The 25,132-nt window shown below is 37.6% G+C and overlaps 1 protein-coding gene across 2 annotated transcripts in view; it reads right to left on the bottom strand.

Annotated features, from left to right (window-relative positions):
* Acss3 (acyl-CoA synthetase short chain family member 3) overlaps positions 1–25,132 on the bottom strand; it is a 185,620-nt gene that overhangs the window by 33,158 nt on the left and 127,330 nt on the right. For both annotated transcript variants that reach the window (XM_032912114.1, XM_032912106.1), the window contains exon 9: positions 19,772–19,875. In XM_032912114.1, the coding sequence (XP_032768005.1) occupies positions 19,772–19,875 (104 nt within the window). The remainder of the gene's footprint in view (positions 1–19,771; positions 19,876–25,132) is intronic.

Raw genomic sequence — 25,132 nt, forward strand, 5'->3', positions numbered from 1 at the left:
AAATTAGAAACAGATTATGCTTTTAACATTAGTAACTGGAATATTAAGCTTTGGCTAAATTTTATACTAATTTTCAGGGATTGCTACGCCTAGTGCCAGCCATACGATATGATCCAGGAAAAGTCTACGCTTAGGACCCTCAGGGTGATATGGAGTCTTGGATAGGAATGAGGAGGGATGAAGTGATGCGTAAGTTTTCTCTCTGTGTAACCATGAATATCTTGAGAAAGATAACAAGTTAGCCTTCTGTCACACCATCATGTATACATGTGTTCACCCAGCAATGAACACAGGTCCTAATGGATACACTGTTGATCAAGGGGGCCCAGTGTAGATCAAGGTGGTCCAGTATAAAATAGTCTAGCTGGAAGAAAATACCTACCTTCCAGTGTCCATGAGGGAGGAGAGAGAGGACATGTAGAAGCAGAGAGACAGTGAATTTAGACTATCTGGCTGGTAGTTTTCTGTGACTTCTTGACAATCAAGAGCCAATTATAGGAGAACTCATAAGATTGCTAAAGAACCAGTGCCCGAGTGGGATGTGGAACATGGATCACCGGGGTAGATGGCCCACACAAAGCAAAGATGTTAAATTCTTGTGTGTATGTAAGTGTGTATATAAACTGTTTCATTTCTGGAACAAGCAGTATAGCTCAGTGAGTAGAGAAGACTGCGTGCAAGTTCAACAAATAAAGTTATACACACACACACACACATATTTAAAAATGAATTGTTGCATGTCTGAAATGAAATGTGGCAATACTTGAACAACAAGAACCTTAAAATGCACATATGCTTTACACATTCATTCTAGGGATGTAAGCGAAGGAACACATTCAGTTCACAGATACTTAAGGACAAGAATGTTTTCAACTATATTGTTTGTATCAAAGAATAGAAGATTTCTTCAAGTGGGAACTGTCTCATATTAAAAAAGATTGTAAAGCCATTTAAATGCCAGAGATGAATGTCTACTAAAAAGAGAATGGTTTTCACAAAATAAGATCTAGACAAAAGTTGTTAAACAAAGTATACAAAGTGATTCATTTTTTACAAAAAAAAAAACCATACTATACATTGAGCCACATAGATATTTTATGTTTATAAACATCTTGGCAAGACATGCACCGAAATATTAAGAGAATTTGTTTTTGGTTGGCATTTAAAGAATAAACGGTAGAGTCTAAAGGAATACACCAACAGCTTTGAAAAGAAAAGAACCCACATTAGTGAGAAATTTGACTTAAAATTTTCCTAACTCCCCCTAAAAAGCAGTGACCACTTTAATTAACTTGGAGTAATTTTGATTATTTTGACCAAGAATGGAGAGGGTTTATTTAAGTTTCAGTACCCTTCTCCCTATGCCATTATGTGTGATTTATGTGCAAATAACCTGAATCCACCAGGGTAAAAATGCTATATATAGACACTGTGATCAACCGTCCTTGATGAGGGCAGGTTCTAGGCATCACTAGGCGTTCAAAAAGACTCTACAATCAGGCTCCCCAGAACAAACCATCCAATACTAAGAATTTGCCTGAGGTGTATTTTCTTTTTTTATTGGAAATTTTTAATTTACATTTCAAATGCTATCCCCTTTCCCGGTTTCCTATCCATACACCCCCTATCACATTGTCCTTTCCCCTTCATCTTTTGGGCTAATATTCACTTATCAGTGACTGCATACCATGTATTGTTTTTTTTTTTTTGTGATTGGATTATGTCTCTCAGGATATTTTCTAGTTCCATCCATTTGCCTAAGAATTTCATAAAGTCATTGTTTTTAATAGCTGAGTAGTACTCCATTGTGTGAATGTGCCATAATGTCTGTACCCATTCCTCTGTTGAAGGACATATGAGTTGTTTCCAGCTTGTGGCTATTATAAATAAGGTTGCTATTGAACATAGTGGAGCACGTGTCATTGTTGTATGTTGGAGCATTATTTGGGTATATGCCCAGGTAGCTGAGTTCTCAGGTAATGCAATGTCCAATTTTCTGAGGAACCTCCAGACTGACTTCCAGAGTGGTTTTATCAGCTTCCAATCCCATCAAAAATGGAGGAGTGTTCCTCTTTCTCCACATCCTCGCCAGCATCTGCTGTTGCCTGAGTTTTTGATTTTAGCCATTGTGACTGGTGTGAGGTGGAATCTCAGGGTTGTTTTGATTTGCATTTCCCTGCTGACTAAGGATGTTGAACATTTCTTTAGGTACTTCTCAGCCATTCAATATTCCTCAGCTGAGAATTCTTTGTTTAGCTCTGTACCCCATTTTTAATAGGATTATTTGGCTCTCTGGAGTCTAACTTCTTGAGTTCTTTGATTGCATATTAGCCCTCTCTCAGATATAAGATGGGTAAAGATCTTTTCCCAATCTGTTGGTTGCTATTTTGTCCTAATGACAGTGTCCTTTGCCTTACAGAAGCTTTCTAATTTTATGAAGTCTCATTTGTTGATTCTTGGTCTTAGAGCATAAACCATTGGTGCTCTGTTCAGGAAAACTTTCCCAGTGTCCATGTGTTTGAGGCTCTTCCCCATATTTTCTTCTATTAGTTTGAGTGTATCTGGTTTGTTGTGGAGGTCCTTGATCCCCTTGGACTTAAGCTTTGTGCAGAGCGATAAAATGCATCAATTTGCAGTCTTCTACATGCTGACCTCCTGTTGAACCAGCACCATTTGTTGAAAATGCTATCTTCTTTTCCACTGGATGGTTTTAGCTCCTTTGTCAAAGATCAAGTGATGAGTGTGTGGGTTCATTTCTGGGTCAATTCTATTCCATTGATCCTCCTGCCAGTCTCTGTACCAATACCATACGTTTTTTTTTATCATTATTGCTCTGTTATACAGCTTGAGGTCAGGGATGGTGATTTTCCCAGAAGTTCTTTTATTGTTGAGGGTAGTTTTTGATATCTTAGGTGTTTTTGTTATTCCAAATGAATTTGCAAATTGCTTTCTTTTTTTTTTTTGCAAATTGCTTTCTAACTCTATGAAGAATTGAGTTGGAATTTTGATGTGGAATAAATTTTTTTGTTGATATTCATAAGGGAAATTGGTCTGACATTCTGTTTCTTCCATTCTTTTGTGGTTCAGGTATAAGCCTAATTGTGGCTTCATAGAAGGAATTGTGTAGTGTTCCTTCTGTTTCTCTTTTGTGGAATAGTTCGGACAGTATTGGTATGAGTCTGATAGAATTCTGCACCAAACCCATCTGGTCCTGGGCTCTTCTTGGTTGGGAGACTTTTGATAACTGCTTCTATTTCTTTAGGAGTTATGGGGTTGTTTAGATGGTTTATTTGACCCTGATTCAAGTTTAGTACCTAGTATCTGTCTAGAAAATTGTCCATTTCCTCCAGATTTCCAGTTTTGTTGAGCATAGACTTTGTAGTAGATGTATTTTCTATATCACATGGAACATCAGATCCATGACAACAGGAGATATGTTTCTTATTAAACCAGTAGTTTTCGAACCTACTGCTTTTATGTAGCTACATACAAACGTGGAAGACATCATTGAAAATATTACAAAGGCCTTTTTTTTGACAAAATGAAACATAATAAGATGAAGCAAATACTATCATATCTAAGTTGGACATCAGAACCCAATAGGAGAAAAAAATGTTCCAAGGGCAGGTAAAAGAGTTTCATGCTCAGGAGTCTGATAAAATAATAAGCTAATACCTATAGTACCTATGCAGAAGACCTGTATTATAATCCTCATCAAAAATAAATAATACATACATATGTGCATACATATATGCATACATACATACATACATGCATACATACATACATACAATGAGTGTATGGGTTATTTTCTAATTCTGACCAGATCAGAACCAGAACTTTTTTTTTTTACTTTGAACCCAAGAATCACTTGTCATTAGGTCATAACATTCCAGTTCTTTTCATTTTGTTCCAAAGAAACTTTTCCAACTAGCAAATGCACACTCTGACATGTTTTAAGTTTCAGTTTTCATTCCTAAGATCAGAGCTTTTAAAAATAAATTGGAAACCACCAATTGTACTCCCCAAATGAACCACAGAGAAAGAGATAGTGAGGATGTCAAAAAGAGAAAGAGTGTATATAATCTATATTTCCATTACAGAATTCTTCTATGATAATATTTAAAGGTGTATGATTTAGTATATGTTTGTTAGATACAATCTCCTCATCAAAAGAGGTTTTCTTTGGGGATGAAGGAATGTTGTGATGGAATTACACACCAAATAGAAATGGCGGCACCGATGAAGTTTCTCTAATGAGCCCATTGAGAATTTCAGTTGTTCAGCGGAGCAAAGTCCATGGATTAAAAGAGAATGTAAATGGCAAAGAGGAAAATTACAAATGACTGTCAGTGCCAAGCTTTGAAATCTGCACATCTATCCAAGGACAGTGGGATCCACAGAGATCACTAGAGGCAATCGTTGCTAAATTACTTTATGAGATAATTTTCTTACTGACAAATTAAAGCCCTAAATTAATAATCCCCATATTCAGAGATAAACAGGCAGTTGATGATGTAGCAAAAGTAAACAGAAGTGAAGATGAGACCAACTTAGGTCATACTCAGAATCAATAGGTCATTGTAATCGCTTGGGTTAAATAGAGAAAGAGGAGGTGTCTGTTAAACTCCCAGGGTTCATTTCAGAAATTTGGCAATCAGCATTAAATGTGAGTGACATTCAAGAGAATGGGCAAGGCAATAGGACAAAACCAGTTTGTGATTCAGAGTCCCTGCTGTATCTGGAAAACCACTCTTCTGCCCCTACGGTGACACTCGAGACACTACGTTAAGCAATCTGGACTGAGAACTTGGTTGTCCATGTTCAAGGTTGAAGTTCCAGGGATAAATCAGTTCAGCAGGCCGGCTACTGCTGAGTCATATTAATCATAGCATCATGGTGGGCGCAGAGGCAATTTGTAAAGAAATCGTTCACTCCACTTCTGAATCTATACCATGAGCTATAAATAACTTGAATGGTGGTAGCAAATAGAAGGAAGAAACAGTGAACTGTACACTGGTGAAAGAAAATCAATTTAATCCCGGTGTTCAAGAGGTGATAGAATTATGGCTTAAAATACTTAAAGCAATCTAATGTCTGTATTAGATTCAGAGCCCTCAATGGAGCTGAGAAACTGATCTCAGCATAGGGTGGTTGGTTCAGTGAAGAGTCCCATATATAATCGGCAGCTCAATTAGATGAGAAGTGCTGAATTAATGAAGGCGAGAGATAAAGCATGGGAAGAAAGCATCCCGAACTGCAGAGAACAAAGGCAGCTCTAGTTAAAACTGCAATGACTTTATGGAATAAAATTCTGTATGGGTAAATGCTTCCCTTACACTCATGTGCATGCAAATGGAGTTTTCATGATTTTGTAGTAGCTGCAGGTCGGGATGTTAAGGGTAGCCTTTTCAAGCACATGAGAGGATTCAGAAAAAAAAAAAGACAGGAAATGTAAATAAGACATACGTGGGCTAACAGAGCCCTCGCATTCTGTGTTCCTGAATCTAGACTACCTACAGGGAAGAATGATAAAGACGACCCTTACAGCAATGAAAGGTTATGAATAGCAAGAAAAGAAAGGAAAATAATATTCATTCTGTTTTGGTAATAAACTGGGAATTTCTACTTTTTTTTATATATTTCATTTTATTAAAAGTGTTTGCGGAAGCCCAATGGGAAACAACTGAGCAGAAGATCAGGATGTGTATGTGGCAGTCACGTAAGGGGCTGGGCTATGATATAAAACACTGTCCTATTAGGATTCCACATCACCTTATACTCCCCACCTTGCTGTTCCAAGGACTATTGTCACCTGCTGTTCTCTAAGAGTGACAGTATAAAGTACCTGGGCTGATTCCCTTTCTTAAAACTAAGGGTTGTGTTGTACAGGAGAAAACAAATTTCCAGACCATTATTTCTCAAGGGAAGGCTTAGAAACCTTTGTTCTTGTGAAGATCTTTATAAATTTGACATAATATTATTTGTTGTAGGCTAGGTTATAACGGATCCCTGTCAAAGGCTGAAGAATTAGAGTACATGATATTACAAAGACCAAGTCAGCAATGCCATTGATCAGCTTCCTAACACAATGTCTCTTTCCAATACATCATCACTAATATAATAATGGCTCAGACAGTGTCATTCATATCTCATTCTTGCTTGGTTTGGGAATTCGTTTTCAGTTGGATTGACAATTAGTAAATAACTATTCACTTTCTAAACAAGAGTCTTATCCAGCATGTCTTACATTTGACAAAAGATTATTCTTTCCATAAACAAAATTCCCATAGCTGACCTCTAAGCTCCTATGTTTCAAATTATCATTAAAAAAATCACCTACTCTGAACTAAATGAAGACTGCTCTAAATGAGAGAAAAATTCAGTTACCAGGCAACAGGAATAACATCAAGATTCTGTCTTTCTCTTTCCAGATGGATACAGGCACATTCTCTCTAGCTTCACATTACTGGGGTGACAGTTCATCCATATAACTGCTACTCCCCCTACCGCAGTGTAAAATACAATAATATCCAAAAGATTCTTTTTTACAAAGAAAAGTCAAGATGAATCTATTTTGAGCATGGAACTGTGAAAGATAAATTTGAATCACCCATTAGAAATTCATTCATATTTTCCCAAAGCCTTTTGAATTCTACTATTTGAAAATACTATAGGAAATCTTCTTGATAATCCAGCTCATGGGTAATGGCAATACTGGTGTACAGCCTTTCAGGTACACAGTGTGCATATACTAATTCATATACTTGCATTTGCAGGCATATACTCTGAAGAAACATTCACATAAATTTGACATAACAGTAAAGACAGAGCAAAGCCCCGACACAGAAAACAGCGAAGAATTAATAAGATTCATTTAGAAAGCAGCCCTTCATTATCTACAGTTATATTTTGCTCAGAGACTTACAGGCAGCAAAGTGTGGCCTAGTGGCCCTTGATCTTCAATAGCCAGAGAATAGGATGACAAATAAAGTTCTTAAGGTAAAGTCACCAGAAAGGCACTTAACTCGATGCTGTGCCAGCTCCTCAGTGGGAGCCTCATATGATTTAACTCTGAGAAGGAATTGTGCAGTGAGAGTTACAAAGCTTCGCAAGGGTACAAGCGCCATATAGACACAGGTACATAGGAACTGGAAGAAAGCCATGCGGACAGCCAAGTGGTAATGTGGAGGTGTATGGGGAATAAGAGGAGTTGTAAAGCTTTCAGAGTTGAAATTTATTCTAGGAGACTAAATGTAAAAATGATGGACCAGTGAGCTGAAGTCATAGTCAGTACATTGACCAACCTGTACACAATGCAGAAGACACAGTCTTCTTTGAGACTACAAGGATAAGAAAGGTAAGTGGCAAGTAGGTTGATACATTATGGATCAACTGTCAAATATTTGCCTAGCATTTCTATATAAATATTTTTCTGTATGTATTCAATATATTTCACATTTATATGTTTCTCAGATATAAGAAATAGTATATATATGCATATATATACATATATATACATATATATATACACATATATATATGTGAGAGAGAAATAAAACAGTACAATTATGTGCTGGTAACATTTCCCACAGAGACCTCTGTTTAGTATAGCTATTAAAAAAAACAAACCTGCAATTAATTATTCTCTCATGTGGGTTTCATTCTTAAAAGTAAACATGCATTAATTTCTTAAAATTAAAAGAAAGAAGGAAGAAAGGAAGGAAAAAGAAAATAGTCCTAGTCTAATGAGTCTTCTATATTTTTTATTGGATATTTTTATTTACATTTCCAATGTTATTCCCTTTCCTGGTTTCCCATCCATAAGCCCCTATTTCATCCCCCTCCCCCTTTTTCTATAAAGGTGTTCCTTCTCCCCAGCCACTGCCCGCCTCCTTGCCCTGACATTCCTCTACACTGGGGGGTCCAGCCTTGGCAGGACCAAGGCTTCTCCTCCCATTGGTGCCCAACAAAGGCCATCCTCTGCTACATATGCAGCTGGAGTCATGGGTCAGTCCATGTGTAGTCTTTGGGTAGTGGTTTAGTCTCTGGGAGCTCTGTTTGGTTGGCATTGTTGTTCTTATGGGGTTTCAAGCCCCTTCAGCTCCTTCAATCCTTTCTCTAATTCCTTCAATGGGGCCCCGTTCTCAGTTCAATGGTTTGCTGCTAGCATTTCCTTACAGCTATGGGTCTGATTTGGAAAGCCCAACTAACTATAATGGTTACAATACATGCTGCCATAGTCTACTGCCCAGAAGTACATTCTACTCATCTTAGTTACGTTTCTACTGCTTTGACAAAACACCAGGAGCAAGGTATTGTGGGAGAATGAGGTTAGGCTTATGGTTTCTGAGGTTTACAGTCCATGATGGCAGAGCAAAGGCATGGTGACAGGAACATCTAAGAGCTAATATCTCAAGACTGAGTTCGAGGCTGACGGGGGCACACTGGAAATGACTCAAGTCTTCTGAACCCTCAAAGTTGCAGTGACACATCTTCAACATGGCCACACATCCAAATCCTTTCCAAACAGTTCTACCAACTGGAGGCCAAGTATTCTAACATATAAGCTTTTGGGAGCATTTTATTCAAACCACTACCATACCCAACAGAGCAAAAATACATCTGTCATGTCAACGACTTTTGATGTCCTTTAAAACATGCTATGAGGGCAGCATTTAGAGGAATGGTTTTCATTTATATGCTGGCATGCCAACATTCGCTGGAGCATTTTACCTTCTAGTTTAATAAAATTTAGAGTAATCAAATTCTTTCTCAAAGGACAAATATTTAGGCTGCATAAAAACCGGAGTTACATTAGAACTTGAGCTGTAATTAAAACTGTTGCAGCTCAATCAAATAGGGCCAGAAATAATCTAATTACTTAAGATATAAGAACTCAACAACCAAGGTCAAGGCACATAGAGCTAAATCAATAATTTCAATTACCAACAGTGTCTATGAAGTGACTATCATTTTCTCGCTGAAATCATTTCTTAGAACTTTTCAACTACGAGGAAGAGTTTTATTCTTGCATTGGAGTGATGAAAACAAAATAAAAAAAAAATAATGAAGTCACCTAGGAAAGCTCAGGGAGTTGGCAGTGATTAGGTAACTTCACTTACATCATTAGTCCCTAGCCATCAAAACACTTAAAGTGTTTTCCAAATAAACATTGTAACTCCGAACAGCAAGAGCACTAGTACCATTCAAGCAACTAAAAGGACTCAGGGATTATTGATCTAAGCCCTCTACTAAGGTGCCTTTATATATAGTTATTAAAGAACTTAGATGTTACAAGCTGGTGGTAATTGCATTTCTTTTTAAGGAGGGGGAAGGATTGTAAGAGTCAGAGGCATCAAAGTCACCCCAAGAACATGGGCAGTAACCTCAAATCACCAGGGTTCCTAGGGGCTTGCTGTGACTGAACAGACACTGTATGTTTACTCAGGGGTCCTGTATAGGTCTGAGCTAGGTCCTTTGAATATATGCAATGGTTATTCGTCTTGGTCTTCTTCAGGGACTCATAACAGTGAGAGTGAGGCTGTTTTTGACTTTCTTTTGTTTACTCTTGGGACTATTACTCTCCTACTGAGTTGTTTTAATTGCTTTGAATTGTTTTAATTGTCAAAATGGAGATGATTATAAGTTTGGTGGTATTTATGGTCTTAAACACCCTCTGAGAGAAAGGTCAAGGTATTAATTTTTATTCATTCTATAGCTTTAATGATTTCTGGTTACTAGATCAAGGACATACTATTTTGGGAGAGAAGTTCCTTATTTGTGTTGACAGGAAAGGAGAAAAGACTTTGGACCCCTTCCAGAATGATATGGATCAGGTATGATAGGGGAAGACCCCCTAAAGATCTTGGTGATAGACAGAAGAGAAAATAAAGCAAGATCAGACAGGACAGATAACTTGATCTGCTGATTCTTTGACACAGGGAAAACCCAATAACTAGCTTAGATACAAAAATGTCTCTAGCCAAAATGTCAACTAAATTTAGACAATAAGCCTTGTTGGTTATGTAATCCTTAAAATTCAACATGCCATCAGTGAAGATTTATTACAACTGGTTATTGATCAAATTAATTCATAAAAAGACAGATAGTTGCCTTTCACCTGCTCAAACAAGGAGCAAAAATCATCCTTAACTGATCTTTGCACCTTCCCCAATCCATAGGAATAGCTTAGTAGTACTAAAATTTTGGTTATGAGATTCATATGTTACAGAACATATAACTTGGGCAAGATTCATCCTCAGGATGCTTAACTGACCTGCTATTGCAGCCCCCTCCTTGCTGATGCTATCCAGAGACTTGCTTCAAAACAGCCTCAGGAATTACTGCTGATTCCAGATGATCTCACTTTCAGATGGATCAAATCAAAACTTCAGTTAAGCACTGAGCCTTCTAAGCACACAGAGACTGGGTAATAGATACTAAAGCTAGCTTTCACACACACACACACACACACACACACACACACACACACACACACACATATATATATATATATATATATATATGAAACACACACACACATATATATATATAATTTTCATTAATATAAATCTATATATTGATACAAAACTTAAAATTAATATTGTTACTCTTAGATAGGCATTGTGCCTATGCAACTCATTTACGAACATATGCCTTTGACCCAGGCCTTCTGATTGCTCCTATTACAAACGGTTTAAGATGATTAAGTAACACAAATTAAGGACCAGATAGTAAACTCATGGCTATATTAGTGTTTTCAATTTACTGAAATAGAAATTACTAAGAATAGTTAAGATTTAACATATACTTTCCATATATAGTCTTCAAAAAAATCAGAAATCCACAGAATATGACATTTAATGTTATTTTATTATTAAGAATCATTTGACAATGAGATAAGTCTGCTCCAGATGGCTTCCCCATTTCCCTTTACAAAGAATTTAAACATCAAAACCTCCATGTAGCATTGCTCCAATTATGACGATGTAGCCACTTGGGAAAAATGCTCTATTCACCTACAGACAAAAATAACTGTCCAAGAAAGGACACACAATGTGAGGTTGTTGACTATTTAGTTCTGTCAAGACAGAACAAACCATTCCTTCATTTCAAGGTCTGTCAGATGGTTCTGAGTCAGAAGGTCAAAGATATCAATGTTATCAGGAATTAGGGGACTGTCCAAGTAGTCAGCTCTCTCTGCAATTTGTTTAAGTTGTGGAGCTATGTGTGATGCTTCCTATAGATTCATGTCATATTTAATGCACTCTTAGATTTCTAAAGGGGTTGAAGACTAGTTACAGCCTCATAATCATAAGTTGTTTAACACTGAGAGAGATGATAGATTTAAAAGGATGGTTTTCAGATAGTAATGTAAGTTAAAATCAAAACATAATTCAAGTATAGAATTATTATATGTTTAAGTTAGGATAGATGTAGAATGCTTTATGTAATTGACAATTATGATAAATTAAATGTTAATGATTTATCTTACTTTATATAATTGTTATGGTTATGCTCAATTTATATCTAAGAGAAAAGTTTTTTTTTTTAAAAATTTGGACAGAAAAGTTAAGATGTCGGGAATTGTTTCTAATGGTTTTCTTAATTCAGCTCCCAAAATCGGGAATCTGTTTCCAAATCACAATGGTCTCTGTCCCCAGTTGATTTTTGATTGATCAATAAGGAGGCAATGGCCAATGGCTGAACAAGATGAAAGAGGTGGGACTTCTAGGTTGGGGTGGGGTGCCCAGAAGCATCTTGGGTAGCAAAGATAGGGAGCTTGCCAGAAGAAGCCAGGGCAGCAAAGATAAAATACAGATTTTGAAAGATATTACTCAGGAAGAATTAGAAATGCCCAGCTGTTGAACTAATCAAGGCACATTAAAATGGGCTGTGTGTATCTTTCATTTGATAATCCAGAGGGCTCTGGAAGGTGGTTAAAAGAGAGACCCACTGGTTTTTTTGTAATTCCCAATGAATTTGCAAATTGGTCTTTCTAACTCTGTGTAGAATTGAGTTGGAATTTTGAGGGGGATTGCCTTGAATCTGTAGATTGCTTTTTGGCAAGATGGCCATTTTTACTATATTAATCATGCCAATCCATGAACATGTGAGATCCTTTTTCATTTTCTGAGATCTTCTTCAATTTATTTCTTCAGAGACTTGAAGTTCTTGTCATACAGATCTTTCACTTGCTTGGTTAGAATCACAACAAGCTATTTTATATTAATTGTCACTGTTGTGAAGGGTGTCATTTCCCTAATTTCTTTCTCAGCCTGTTTGGCCTTTGAGTAGAGGAAGGCTACTGATTTGTTTGAGTTAATTTTATATCCAGTCACTTTGCTGAAGTTGTTTATCAGGTTTAGGAGTTCTCTGCTAGAATTGTTGGGGTCATTTATGTATTCTATCATATCATCTGTAAATAGTGATATTGTGACTTCTTCCTTTCCAATTTGGATCCCTTTCACCTCCTTTTGTTTTCTGATTGCTCTGGCTAGGATTTGAGTACTATATTGAATAGGTAGGGAGAAAGTGGGCAACCATGTCTAGTTCCTCATTTTGGTGGAATTGCTTAAAGTTTCTCTCCATTTAATTTGATGTTGGCTACTTGTTTGCTGTATATTGCTTTTATTATGTTTAGGGATGGAATAACAAAAAAACCAGAATAGCAAAAATTATCCACAATAATAAAAGAACTTCTGGGAGAATCATGATCCCTGACATCAAGCTGTATTACACAGCAATAGTGAGAAAAACTTTATGATATTAGTTCAGAGACAGTCAGGTAAATCAATGGAATAGAATTGAAGACCTAGAAATGAATCCACACACCTATGGCCATTTGATCTTTGACAAAGGAACTAAAACCATCCAGTGGAAAAAAGGACAGCATTTTCAACAAAATGGTGTTGGTTTAACTGGAGATTAGCATGAAGAAGAATGCAAATCAATCCATTCTATTATTATTATTATTATTTATTATATTTACATTTAAAATGTTATCCCCTTTCCTGGTTTCCCAACCATAAACCCTCTATCCCACTCCCCTCCCCTTTCTTCTATGAAGGTGTTCCCCCAACCAACAATGTACCCCCTTTCTGCTTCCCCATTCTGACCTTCCCCTACACTGGGGAAGCCTTGGTCGTGAACAAAGGTCAAGTCCAAATGGATCAAGGACCTCCACATAAAACAAGATATACTCAAACTACTAGAAGAAAAAGTGGGGGAAGAGCCTGGAACACATAGGTAATGGGGAAATTTTCCTGAATAAAACACCAATGGCTTATGCTCTAAGATCAAGAATTGACAAATGTGACTTCATAAAATTGCAACGCTTCTGTAAGGCAAAGGACCCTGTCATTAGGACAAAACGGCAACCAACAGATTGGGAAAAGATCTTTACTAATCCTACATCTGATAGAGGGCTAATATCTAATATATACAAAGAATGCAAGAAGTTAGACTCCAGAGAATCAAATAACCCTATTTAAAAAATGGAGTACAGAACTAAACAAAGAATTCTCATCTAAGGAATATTGAATGACTGAGAAGCACCTAAAGAAATGCTTATCATCCTTAGTCATCAGGCAAATGCAAATCAAAACAAACCTGAGATTCCACATCACCCCAGTCAGAATGGCTAATATAAAAAACTCAGGTGACAACAGATGCTGGTGAGGATGTCGAGAAAGAGGAACACTCCTCCATTGTTGGTGGGATTGCAAACTGGTACAATCACTCTGGAAATCTGTCTGAAGTTTTCTCAGAAAATTAGACATTCCACTACCTGAGTACCCAGCTACACCTCTCCTGGGCATATACCCAAAAGACGCTTCAAGATACAACAAAGACACATGCTCCACTATGTTCATAGCAGCCTTATTTATAATGCTCACAGACAACCATTGAACTGAGAATGGGCTTCCCATTGGTGAACATAGAGAAATGATAGAAGGAGCTCAAGGTGTTAGCAACCGCATAAGAACAATACTAACCCACCAGAGCTCCGAGGGACTAAACCACCATCCAAAGAATACACATGGACAGACCCATGGCTCCAACTGCATATGTAGCAGAGGCTGGCCTTGTGGGGCACCAATGGGAGGAGAAGCCCTTGGTCCTGCCAAGGCTTGACCCTCCAGTGTAGGAAAATATCTGGGTGGGGAGGTGGGAAGAGGTGGGTGGATGGGTTGAGAAATACCGTCATAGAAGAAATGGAAAGGGGAGGGAATAGGGGGTTTATGGACAGGCAACTGAGAAAGAGGATATTTTAAATGTAAATAAATAATAATGTATCCAGTAAAAGAAAGCCATTTAAAAAAAAGAAATGTTGGCAAGGTTTTAGTGAAATGTAGTGAGAGTGGAACTCTTAAGCATTGCTGGTGGGGGGAGTGTAAAATAAAGTAATTATGGAAAAAAAAAGACAGAGACTCACGAGAAGCCAATGAGGTTTAACTAATTCATCACTACACTGGTCCATGTCACATGCATAGTTAGGCACCATTTCTCTGTACTTCATATAGAGAAATGCACCAAAACAAACAAACAAAAAATTCTGCTGGTCTGCTGTGGTTTTTTGACACAGCTATAGATTTGGGCTGGTTGGCAAAGTGATGTCAGCTGAGACAGACTCAAGTTGAGAGGCAAGACTCATAGAGAACACACGTGATGTTTTAAGGAGCGTGTAAAAAGGTCTTTATGGACAGTGACAGAGGCTGAGCTTGGTTTGCTTACAGAGCTAGCCATAGTGTTTGCTGGTCTCACATCTCCTCTGATCTTTGCTTCATTGAAAGAGGCACAACCAAGAACTGCTCCTGACATTCCTGCTGATCTGCATCCCTCCTGCCTGGGTGTTCAGGTTGTGCTACATGCTGCTATCCTGATACTGCTGAACCGGACTGCTGGTTTATCCATGAAAAGTTCTTGCGTAGATCAAGCTGCCTGCTGCTGCTAACCTGTACCTGACAGGAATTTGCACCAAAAAAAATTTATTTTAACAGGTCCACTTTCCCTGTGTCCTTTCTCTTCTACTACCCCTGGTGGGTGGTGTGCTACAAGGGAGTTAAAGCATTTAAGAATTATCATTAAAAGTAGAGGTTTAAAAAAATTAAAGTGACAAGTGTGGAGGACTGGATATTGGCAAGAGGGGAGGTAGTAGGGACTGACTGGGAAGAGAGGAAAGAGTGGGGTGGAATATATAAGAAAAGAACAAATACATACAGACATTCGTACGTACATACACATTTTAAAATAAATAAATATTTAAAAATACATATTTATTTTATGTATATGAATGTTTTGCTTCAGATACCCTGGAACCTGAGTCACAGGTGTTTGTGAGCCACCAATGAGTGTAAGAATTGAATCTGAGTCCTCTACAAAATTATCAAGTTCTCTTAAGCAGTGAGTCATCTTTCTAGCCCAGTGGCCATTACTTTTAACATGACAACAAATGAAAGAAAGAGAGAGACTCAAAACTTGGATCCTGACATGTTTGGTTGTCATTATTTCTCAAGTAATATCATCTTTTATATCAAGTAGGAAACAAAGATAGAAGGGAGGGAGAGAGGGAGAGGGAGAGAGATAGGGAGAGGAAGAGAGAGAGAGAAAGAGGGAGAGGGAGAGGGAGAAAGAAGTAAATCTCATATGTGGGTAGTCTACTATGGTTTGAAGAGTTAGTCTGACGTGTAAGGGAAATTTTCTTAGGCCATTTACTCTTAAGAACTTCCTTAACTTGTCTTGAATCAGACAATGGAATTCTTGCAAAGAACACAATTTACTACATGAAAAGTCCTTTATTCTGAAAATTATCTTCTTGCCTGATTTATGAGAGAGCTTCTTTTTGTCCTAAAAACTACCTATAACAATACAGCATTTTATCTGGAGAGTATATAACTGAGGATAATAAACTACAGACTGGATCATTGTACATGAAATGCCATATTTTAGTAAAATTGATATCTATTCTTTTAATTATTCTGTCTAGATGGTGATAATACCACCTGTTTCCATATTTCTATGATGAAAATGAAAATGAAAAACTAAGTCAACAATCCAACTGTTTTCAATCATCTTACAGATAAGTTGCTGCTTAAATAAAATTGTTGAATGAATGGCAATTCAGTTTCTATCGAGACTAATGAGTGAATTTGACAGAACCCTTCTCGACTTAGCAAAACTGATTTTCTTCATGATAGCACTAAAGATTTACATTATTACAGTCAAAAGCAGGAGCTCAATGCTTCAGTTGCCATAAACAGCAAAAAGTCTTCATTGAAATAATCTTTGGGGGAGGGGCATGACTATTCTCAGATACTGAAAGATTAGCTTTCAATTTAAATTGTAGATATTCAGTGAGACATCAAATAATATTGCTATTAACAGGTCAAAAGAGAATATTCATCTCTAATAGTTTGTTGGTGTTAACATAAATTATACTTTGAATGACAAAGTATAATTTCCTGATTTTCAGAAGAACCTGAGTTCAGTTTCTAGCATGCAAGTCAATTGGTGACAACCACCTATTCCAAAGTATTGGAAACCCTCTTCTGGCCAAGGCAGGCATGCACACACAAAGATACACACACACAAACACATACACACACACACACACACACACACACAGACTAACATACAGATTCATACACACACTTCATACACAAATAAAAAAATCATAAAGAAAACCCAATGTTATATGAACAGATTGACCGCACCTGTAATCATATAACCTGATGGATTTCATTTACAGATGCTTAAGTAGCTAACATACTCCTTTCTACTTTCAATTTAATACAAAAGGATTTCCTAACTGCTCACTTACACACATATATTAATGCAAACGAAGAACAAATATAGTTCATTAGTCTTTCACACAAATAACTGTATGGAAGACTCATCAAGGTTTATAAGCTTATAAGTTATTAATTCATATGTACATAAAAAGAGAAGCCATGTAGAACATTTGAGATTGAAAACAAATAAACTCATTTTTTGGTCAAAGCTTAACCTCATTAGAAACATTATCTGGTGTTTTCTAGCAGGGATCTTGGAAGATAAGCAAACATCTATTTGATGAGGGAAACATGAGGACATTGGTCAATGTACTAAAAATATCAAGACCTTTTTCTTCCTCAGTGAATTACATCTTATTTTGGTCTTTTACTCCTATGGATTTAATATTTCTTTAATTCTACTCTGAGAAGGAAATGGGTGCTGGAGAGATGGCTCCTGCTTCTAATTCCGAGGACCAGAGTTGGGTCCCTAGCATTTATGTAGTGTAGTTCAGACTTTAGGAACAAGTAATGGCGTATGATAAAATTCAGTCTTGCCTTACACTTTACTGCAACAATTCTCAAAGTAAAAAACTAATTTTCTATGCAAATAAGTAAAGATTCTAACTGTGTATGTACAGGGATCCATAGAGTTGGCCTATCCTATTCACTTTAAAAGGTGTATGTCATTTTTTTTTTAACCTTTTTTTACCAGTCTGTGGCTCCTGATACCAGTGTGCATTCGAGTTCCTGAGAACCTGAACCACTCTCTCAGGCAGTGAAGCCTTCAGGTTGCTTTGTGTTTCTCTGTATGTTCCATTGGAATTTAAGGAAACATGAAAGCACAACAAAATAATAGATCTTGGGCATTAGTCTGTGTACTCGTCATAGTTTGCTAACGTCCTTGTATTCTAGCAACGACCATGATATTGATCCTGGCAATCACCACTATATTCTGTTTCAAATAATCAGGGTATCAAATGTTTAATTGATCTGGATAAAATTGTCACCTCTTCAGTCTTATTGTGGCCTCAACAACCACAACCTGGTTTAATTTCTAGCCCCTTATATTAGGGAACCTCAACCAAGTGTGTAAGCATGGGAGCTTACACGTAACCACACAACTATCCTGTGCTACCTGCATCATCCAGAATTCAACTGAATTCTGGGAGAAAATGTTTTTCTTCATTCTTGCATTCAATTCTTTTCTCAAAAAAATAGTGGGGAATTTTCTAAACTTTAAGTAATCTTCCCTAAAAGTTTGCATTCTTAAATATAACTATGCTGATATCTTGCTCTAAAAGAAAGACCATAAAATTGAAAAATAAAGTGATATTATTTTTCTTACAGATATTTTATGTGTAATAGTCAATGTAGATAGGTTTAATTAGTGCTTTGAGAAGCATGTATGTTTTACAGACTTCAGTGAGTTTTTTTCCATATTTTAGAAAGCACAAATTACATACATCTACATTTTTTCCAGGCAAGGAAAACCTTTTTTGAAAGTTTATTGTATCTTCCAGTAATGTTCAAGAAAACAACTTTCATGTATAATAGAGAACAGATCAATATTATTTACACTCTTTCTTATTGAAAACATAATTACTTTTCTGATTTTTTTAATTATAATGTGTTCTATCATTGTTTCTCTAAATGGAATATTGTCTTTTGAGCCCATGGTACTTAAAAATGTGCACACTGGTAAAAAAGCTTTCCTTTAGTAACTAAACATACAGAACAGAGAAACACCATGATTTTCATTTATAGAGGGGAAAGGTCTTACTCTCTGGTCAGTTATTTTAAACTACATATTACAAAGATGTAGAGAAAAAATGTTATTCCTGAAAGGTAACATACAAGGAGACAATGAACACATGCATAAAATAAAAAATATCACAACTCTCAACTTTTGCTTTTTTTTCTTTTCTATAAGGGGTACCAACATTTTGACACAATGAAATGTACAAATGTGCTGAGCTACATACACAGCAAGGTCAAGTGAGGCTCATATGATTAGAAATGTTCATATCCAAGTTTAACCTACTGTGAAGGGCAGTAGCAATTTTCACCATGCAACTACAGCATTTGTATACGATCTGGATATTCTATTTTAGATATTAGGAGAACTGAAGTACTGATGGCATTACATCTATTGTTTTCTCCAAATCACATAACTTAGTGAAAGTAACAGACGAGGCCACTAGCCAACTGTTTTTAGAAGGCTAAACAAAAAAATATGCAAAATATGAAGAGGAAATTCGATTCCAGATCACTGAGTTACTTGCATATGTACTCAAGCCATCCATGCAAAATTAGAAAGAAAAAGTAAAGAGGAAAGATATTATTTTTCCAGTTATGTTTTTCCAAAACTTGTATTTTATCTACCTAATATAAAATTTGGATCCCAAGGACCACTTCATGTGAGGAAAATATATCATAGCCAAACTTGTAAATGAATGACACCCATATATTATTACTGTTTTGGAGAAAATTTAATGAATCCACTGTGAGAGCGACACAAAAAAAGTTAGACTTTGATGAGTCACAGATGACAGAGCTCCCTGTGACGGGAGTGGTGCTCTAACACACGCCATGGAGGCAATGGGCTGAGTGAATTAGAGAGCACAGAGCACAGCTAGGAGGTAATGGTTAAGTCTTAGCAGGTCAGATCCTGCTGCTGCTGTCACAACTCAAAAGCCCTGGGGATGCTGGTGATCTGAGGAAAGGCAAGCTGAGAGGTAGCAGCTCACTGTGTAAAAGAAGCAAAGCCGAGATAATCAAGATGCCCTCCAGACCTGTGTATAGTGGCTAAAAGAGTGGTCGCACCTCTGTGACTAACACAGACAGTGTGAGAGTGTGACATGAAAGTGCTTATTTCTAACAAAACCAGAACTGTGGGTCCTGTCTGGCATAACTAAGAGCCTCCTCGAGTCCACACAGCAAAGCTGCCCTGGAGGCCTTGAGTAGCTGTTATGAGTGGTTTATAAAACACTTACCTGTTTGCCACCAGTGGTCTAGGACAGGTACGCGGAAGACTTTTTTGGACCACTCTAGGGTCTCCACATCACATCTTTCCCCAGCCACAAACAGTGTCTTGAACCTGAATATAAGAGAGACAGTGAGTTCAAAGTATTTCCTGAAGTTAAATAATTTCATTTATATTAAAAACTGTTGTTAGAATCTAACCGTATCAGTTGTATCATGGAAAATGTCCCTTTCTGGAGAATATTATGTTGCAAGAGAGTGAAAGAAATGACTTGCATGTACTCAAATATAACCTCATACAGTTTGCAGCACTGAGGTACTTCAAAAGCAGAATTCAGAACTATACATAGATGCTCAGCTCTGAGAAGGGCAATTGAGTTGACTTTGTGTTATACCTGTCACATTCCCCTGATGATCAAGCCTTTCCCCTTGACATTAACCTTGCTAATTTTAATTTCCAATTTCCTTTCTTTATTTTTATAAAGGATGTACCCAGAAAGATGCTCACACATTTAGGCAGAAAATTTGATCACATACATGTATTCCTTTAGGAGAGAATAATATTCTTTCAAGAACATAGTTTCCCTATTATGAGAAACAACAGATGAAAAATGGCTAATAAAGAAGTGTTGTCCATTTGTGATTGATTTCTACTCCTTCCCAAGTGGGACTGAGGTATCATCACTTGGGCCCTTCAGTTTGTTGACCTCTTTGGTTCTGTGAACTGTATCTTGGGTTTTGTTTGGTTTTTTGTTTTTTGGCTAATATCCTTTTGGGGAGGGCCATGGTGGAAAAGGGAATGGGAAGAAGGGGAACATGATCTGGTATTGGGTGGGGGTAAAGGACTGAAGTCCTGAGGGTCAGCAGGAAGAATGGAAACAGGCAACCATGAGAGGTAGGAGAATGTTCCAGAGACCTGGAAGGTGAGAGAATCTCAGGACTCAAAAAGAGAGACCTTAGATGAAATGCCCTACAATGGGGAGAAGGAACTTGTAGTGTCCACTTCCAGTAGAAAGACAGGGCATCGTTCAAGGATGGGGTTGCCATCTCACTGTAAAAACTCTGACCCAAAATTGTTCCTGTCTGAAAGAACTGCAGAGATTGAAATGGAGAGGAGCCTGAGGAAAGGGAGGTCCAGGGACAAGGCCCAAAGTGGGATCCAGCCCAGGAGGAGACCCCAAGGCCTGACACTATTACTGAGGCTATGGAGCGCTCACAAAAAGAAAACTACCATGACTGCCCTCCAAAAGACCCAACAAGCAACTGGAAGAATCAGATGCAGATATTTGCATCCAACCAATGGACAGAAGCTGCTGACTCCTGTAGTTGAATTAGGGAAAACCTGGAAGAAGCTGAGAAGGAGGCCTCAATTAGAAGGACCAGCAGTCTCAATTAACCTGGACTCCCAAGGTTTCTCAGACACTGAACCACCAACCAGGCAGCACACACCAGCTGGTGTGAGGCCTCCAACACATACACAGCAGAGGACTCTCAGGTCTGAGTTCATTCAGAGAAGATTCACTTCATCCTCAAAAGACTGGAGGTCCCTGGGACTTTAGAGGTGGTGGTATGGGGACTGGGTTTTGGGACATCCTGGTGGAGACAGGGAGGTGGGGAGGAGGTATGAGACGGGGAATAATCAGAGTGTGGACCAGGAGTGGAATAAAATCTGGGGTATAAAAACAGATTAAATAAATTAAAAAACTGTATGAACTTTGGATAAATTAAGAAAAAGAAGGGTCGGAGAAGAAGGAGAAGAGAAAGATGGAAGAAGAGGAGGGGGAGGAGGAGGAGGAGGAGGAGGAGGAGAACAGGAGGAGGAGGGAGGAGGAGGAGGAGGAGGAGGAGGAGGAGGAGGAGGAGGAGGAGGAGGAGGAGGAGAAAGAATCATTGTCATAGCATAGCCTTTAGGGCCAAACAGACTTTTATCACAAAGAGCCTGGGTTACTGAAGGATGAAGGAGAATTAACATCACTGACAGAGGAAACTGCCCCAGAGTAGAAAGAATAAAATAGAAAAACGGACCTGTTGTGACCCTGCTAGTGATTCATTGAAAGAAAGGCTGTTTGTCTTTCATGGCCATTGCCCTCATGGCCTGTCTGTCAGAAGACGGAATGTGTGGATGCGCAGTTAATTCATTATCGTCAAAGGAAAAATATTCAGCAAACAAACATCTGCCTGATCATCTTGAACAATGCAGTCTGCCACTGACAGTATCCTCCTTCCCTCTATATTGATCACATAGATCTTACAGTTTGAAATAACTCTGACTCTGGGATCCAGCCACATTCTGCCTCCGTTTGCTATAAGCACACATCTCCCGCAATACACTTATTCCTGTTTGTGAACATTCTTTATGAATTTGAAGCCCATACAGATTTATTGGATTTCTAGGTTCGCAAAAATGGGGAGGTATGCAAGTTGGTATGAGCGAAAAGTGTGAATATGACTCTTATAATTAAAGAAAAGAACACTGGGTTTTTTGGAGCACAGGAATTGTTGAAGGAACAGTGATATGAGGAGAAACTTTTCAATGGTTATTTTATGGAACCTTTCATGGGTAATAAAGACTTGAAAGTATTTAGACCAGCTATTAATTCGTAACCCTGGGCTCCAAGCAGGGACAGCAGAGTTGGGTATGAGATAGAGGAAAAAGAATAGAAATTCTGGGGCAAGGCTATCTAGAGAACTAAGGCAGGTCAGGAGAATATTGAGATTACACAGTGAGAGAAACAAGAAAAAGGTTCAAGAGAAAATATAAGGTAAAAAGCATGAAAGACCAAATAAAATTAAAATGTTTGTGGAAAAGAAGGTAAAGTAAAATAAACAGGGTAGATATCTTAGCAGTTTGTCTATAATGAAGAAGACAGAGTTTAGGGGCTGGAGAAACTTTACCGTGAAAAGACACTGGAGGAAATATGAAAATATTTGAAGAAGGTTTAATATCAAAATACTGAATTAACCAAAGAGCTAACTACTGAAAATAAAAAAAGAAAGAAAAAAGCCAAAGATATGACTGAAATCTTAGAAGAAAAGTGGGAAAGGGGGAAACTGGTGATTGAACCAAATGATACGGAGTTAATTAAAAATCAGGTTACTACTACCGAAAGACTATACATGGACTGACTCAGGGCTCCAACTGCATATGTAGCAGAGAACGAACTTGTTGAGGCACCAGTGGAAGGGGAAGCCCTTGGTCCTGCCAAGGTTGGACCCCCCAGGGCAGGGGAATATGGAGGGCAGTAAGGGAGATGGATGGAGGGGAATATTCATACGGGGGAGGAAGAGGGGAGGGGAGTTTATGTACAGGAAAACGGGAAGGGAAATAACATTTGAAATGTAAGTAAAGAAATATATCTAATAAAAAAATCATATGACTAAATAAATATAATGTTCATGTATGTGATCTTCCTTTACAGTTACGGCTAATCTTGACCCCAAATCTGTAGCTTAGCCTTCATAGGAAGAGATATAGTAAAACTTCAAGAAGGAATTACTAGATGGAGATACATGATGGAAAAGGCATGTTGATCAACAAAGCACAAGTGAATAATGATAAATGATGTCTACACGCAAAGGAGTCCCATCTGCATCTGCAGGCTCACTTCCCCTATAAATCAGCCAAAAGGAAGTGCTTTTATGCATATAAAAACCATGTCTTTTCATTTATCGAACCAAAGATTTCTTCAAAGGCAAGGTGGTCCAAATGCAGAAACCACCATGAATCCAGGATTGGTTTTGAATTCATGATCCCTCTGCATTTTCTTCCTGAATATTGAGAATGCGGACATATTCCTGCTTTTAATTTAGTCTACTTAAATGCTTGTCTTTACTAGCAGAAGATAAACTATGTTAATTAATAGTAATAATGAAACACATATTGGCCCTGGGTGGTTATCTTGTGGCTAATTATCCGAGGAGTGCTAATTATAGCACTGTACATTGTTAAGTAGCATATTGTTTGATAGTATAATTTTATTACATTGTCTTTATGTTGTGGCTGCTTGTAGGGAAGATCTTCATGTGAGCATTAACAAGCAAAGTGGGATGGGATACTGGATGTCGGATTAGACAGAAAACAAAAGGGTGACGGATGCCCTAGGCTGGAGTTCCAAGCTCTTGTGAGCTAGGATTTGCAGGTGGAAGATGCTTCTCTTTACCACTGAGCCACATCTCCAGACCCTCCAGACTTCCTTATGTTTATTCAAATGATTGTACCATTTACCATAAGCAAAATAGTAAGACCGCCAAAGATTTAGGAACTTAAAGGTAGTCAGAACCAATGTGTTAAGATTTTTCCAGAGCTACTTTCTGTAGCAATTGTCTCCCTCTGCTTGTGTAAAATAAAAGTGTGGGCCTAGAGTGATGGTACAGTCTTACTAAGACCTGGGATCAATCCCTAGAACACATGGTGTGGTTCATAACCTCGAATCTACAGTTGTAGGAAATTGGATACCTTCTGCTGACCTCCTCCATGGGCACCAGAAGTGGGTAGTACACATGCATATCTGTGGGAAATCACTCATATGTAAAATAAGTGAAATTTACAAAATAAAACCAAAAATTGAAAACACCAAAAAAGCCTTCAGAATAAAATGATTAATGAAATAATTTTAAATATTATAGTCAATCAAATATCATTTAGCTCCCATTTTCTTTTAGTGAAAGATACTCTGTTAGATGATTTCCCATTTTTTCTAACTATGAAACATTTAAAAGAATATCTTAAACAAATCTGTAAACTTTTTTTGAGTGTTTTGGCACCTGCCTACATTGCCCATAATTGAGAGTTGGAGAGAGATTGAAAGTAGGTCAGGTTGGGCTGCAGATTAAATTCCTCGCCAACCTGGGAGGTATCAAAAGATCTTGTCTCAGGAAAACCTATAATTTAAAGTTATCTTACACATGAGTTGCTTTCCATGGTTCAGAGCATGCCTAGTGTAAATGAGGTCCTGAGCCTGATCTTTGAACCATAGCAAAGAAAGAAGGAAGGTTGCCAAATACATTTTGTTTGAAATAGAGAGTAAACAGCCAGTAGGTGCAAAGAAAGAAAGGGAATCTTTCTTTCAAGGTCTATCAACTACCAAGCAAGCAAAGCTGTTCTTCGTTTGTGTCAACAGATACTAAATAGAACATCTCAGGGATGTCTCCTCAACGTCTATTCTATATGCCAGATCACCATTATTTTATGAGTTGAACTCTCAGGTTATTATCTGTCTCCCCTTCCCTCTGTTTAACATTAGAATTTGCATTTAGAATACACAGTCTCCTGTGTAAATATCACACATGTTTTTGTAAATTCTGCCAATGAACAACTACCATTCGGTGTAACAATTTCTCTGAAATGTAACCAGAAAAGCAGACTTAAAATA

Source organism: Rattus rattus, chromosome 1 (assembly GCF_011064425.1).
Source record: "Rattus rattus isolate New Zealand chromosome 1, Rrattus_CSIRO_v1, whole genome shotgun sequence".
In the NCBI taxonomy this organism is placed as follows: Eukaryota; Metazoa; Chordata; class Mammalia; order Rodentia; family Muridae; genus Rattus; species Rattus rattus.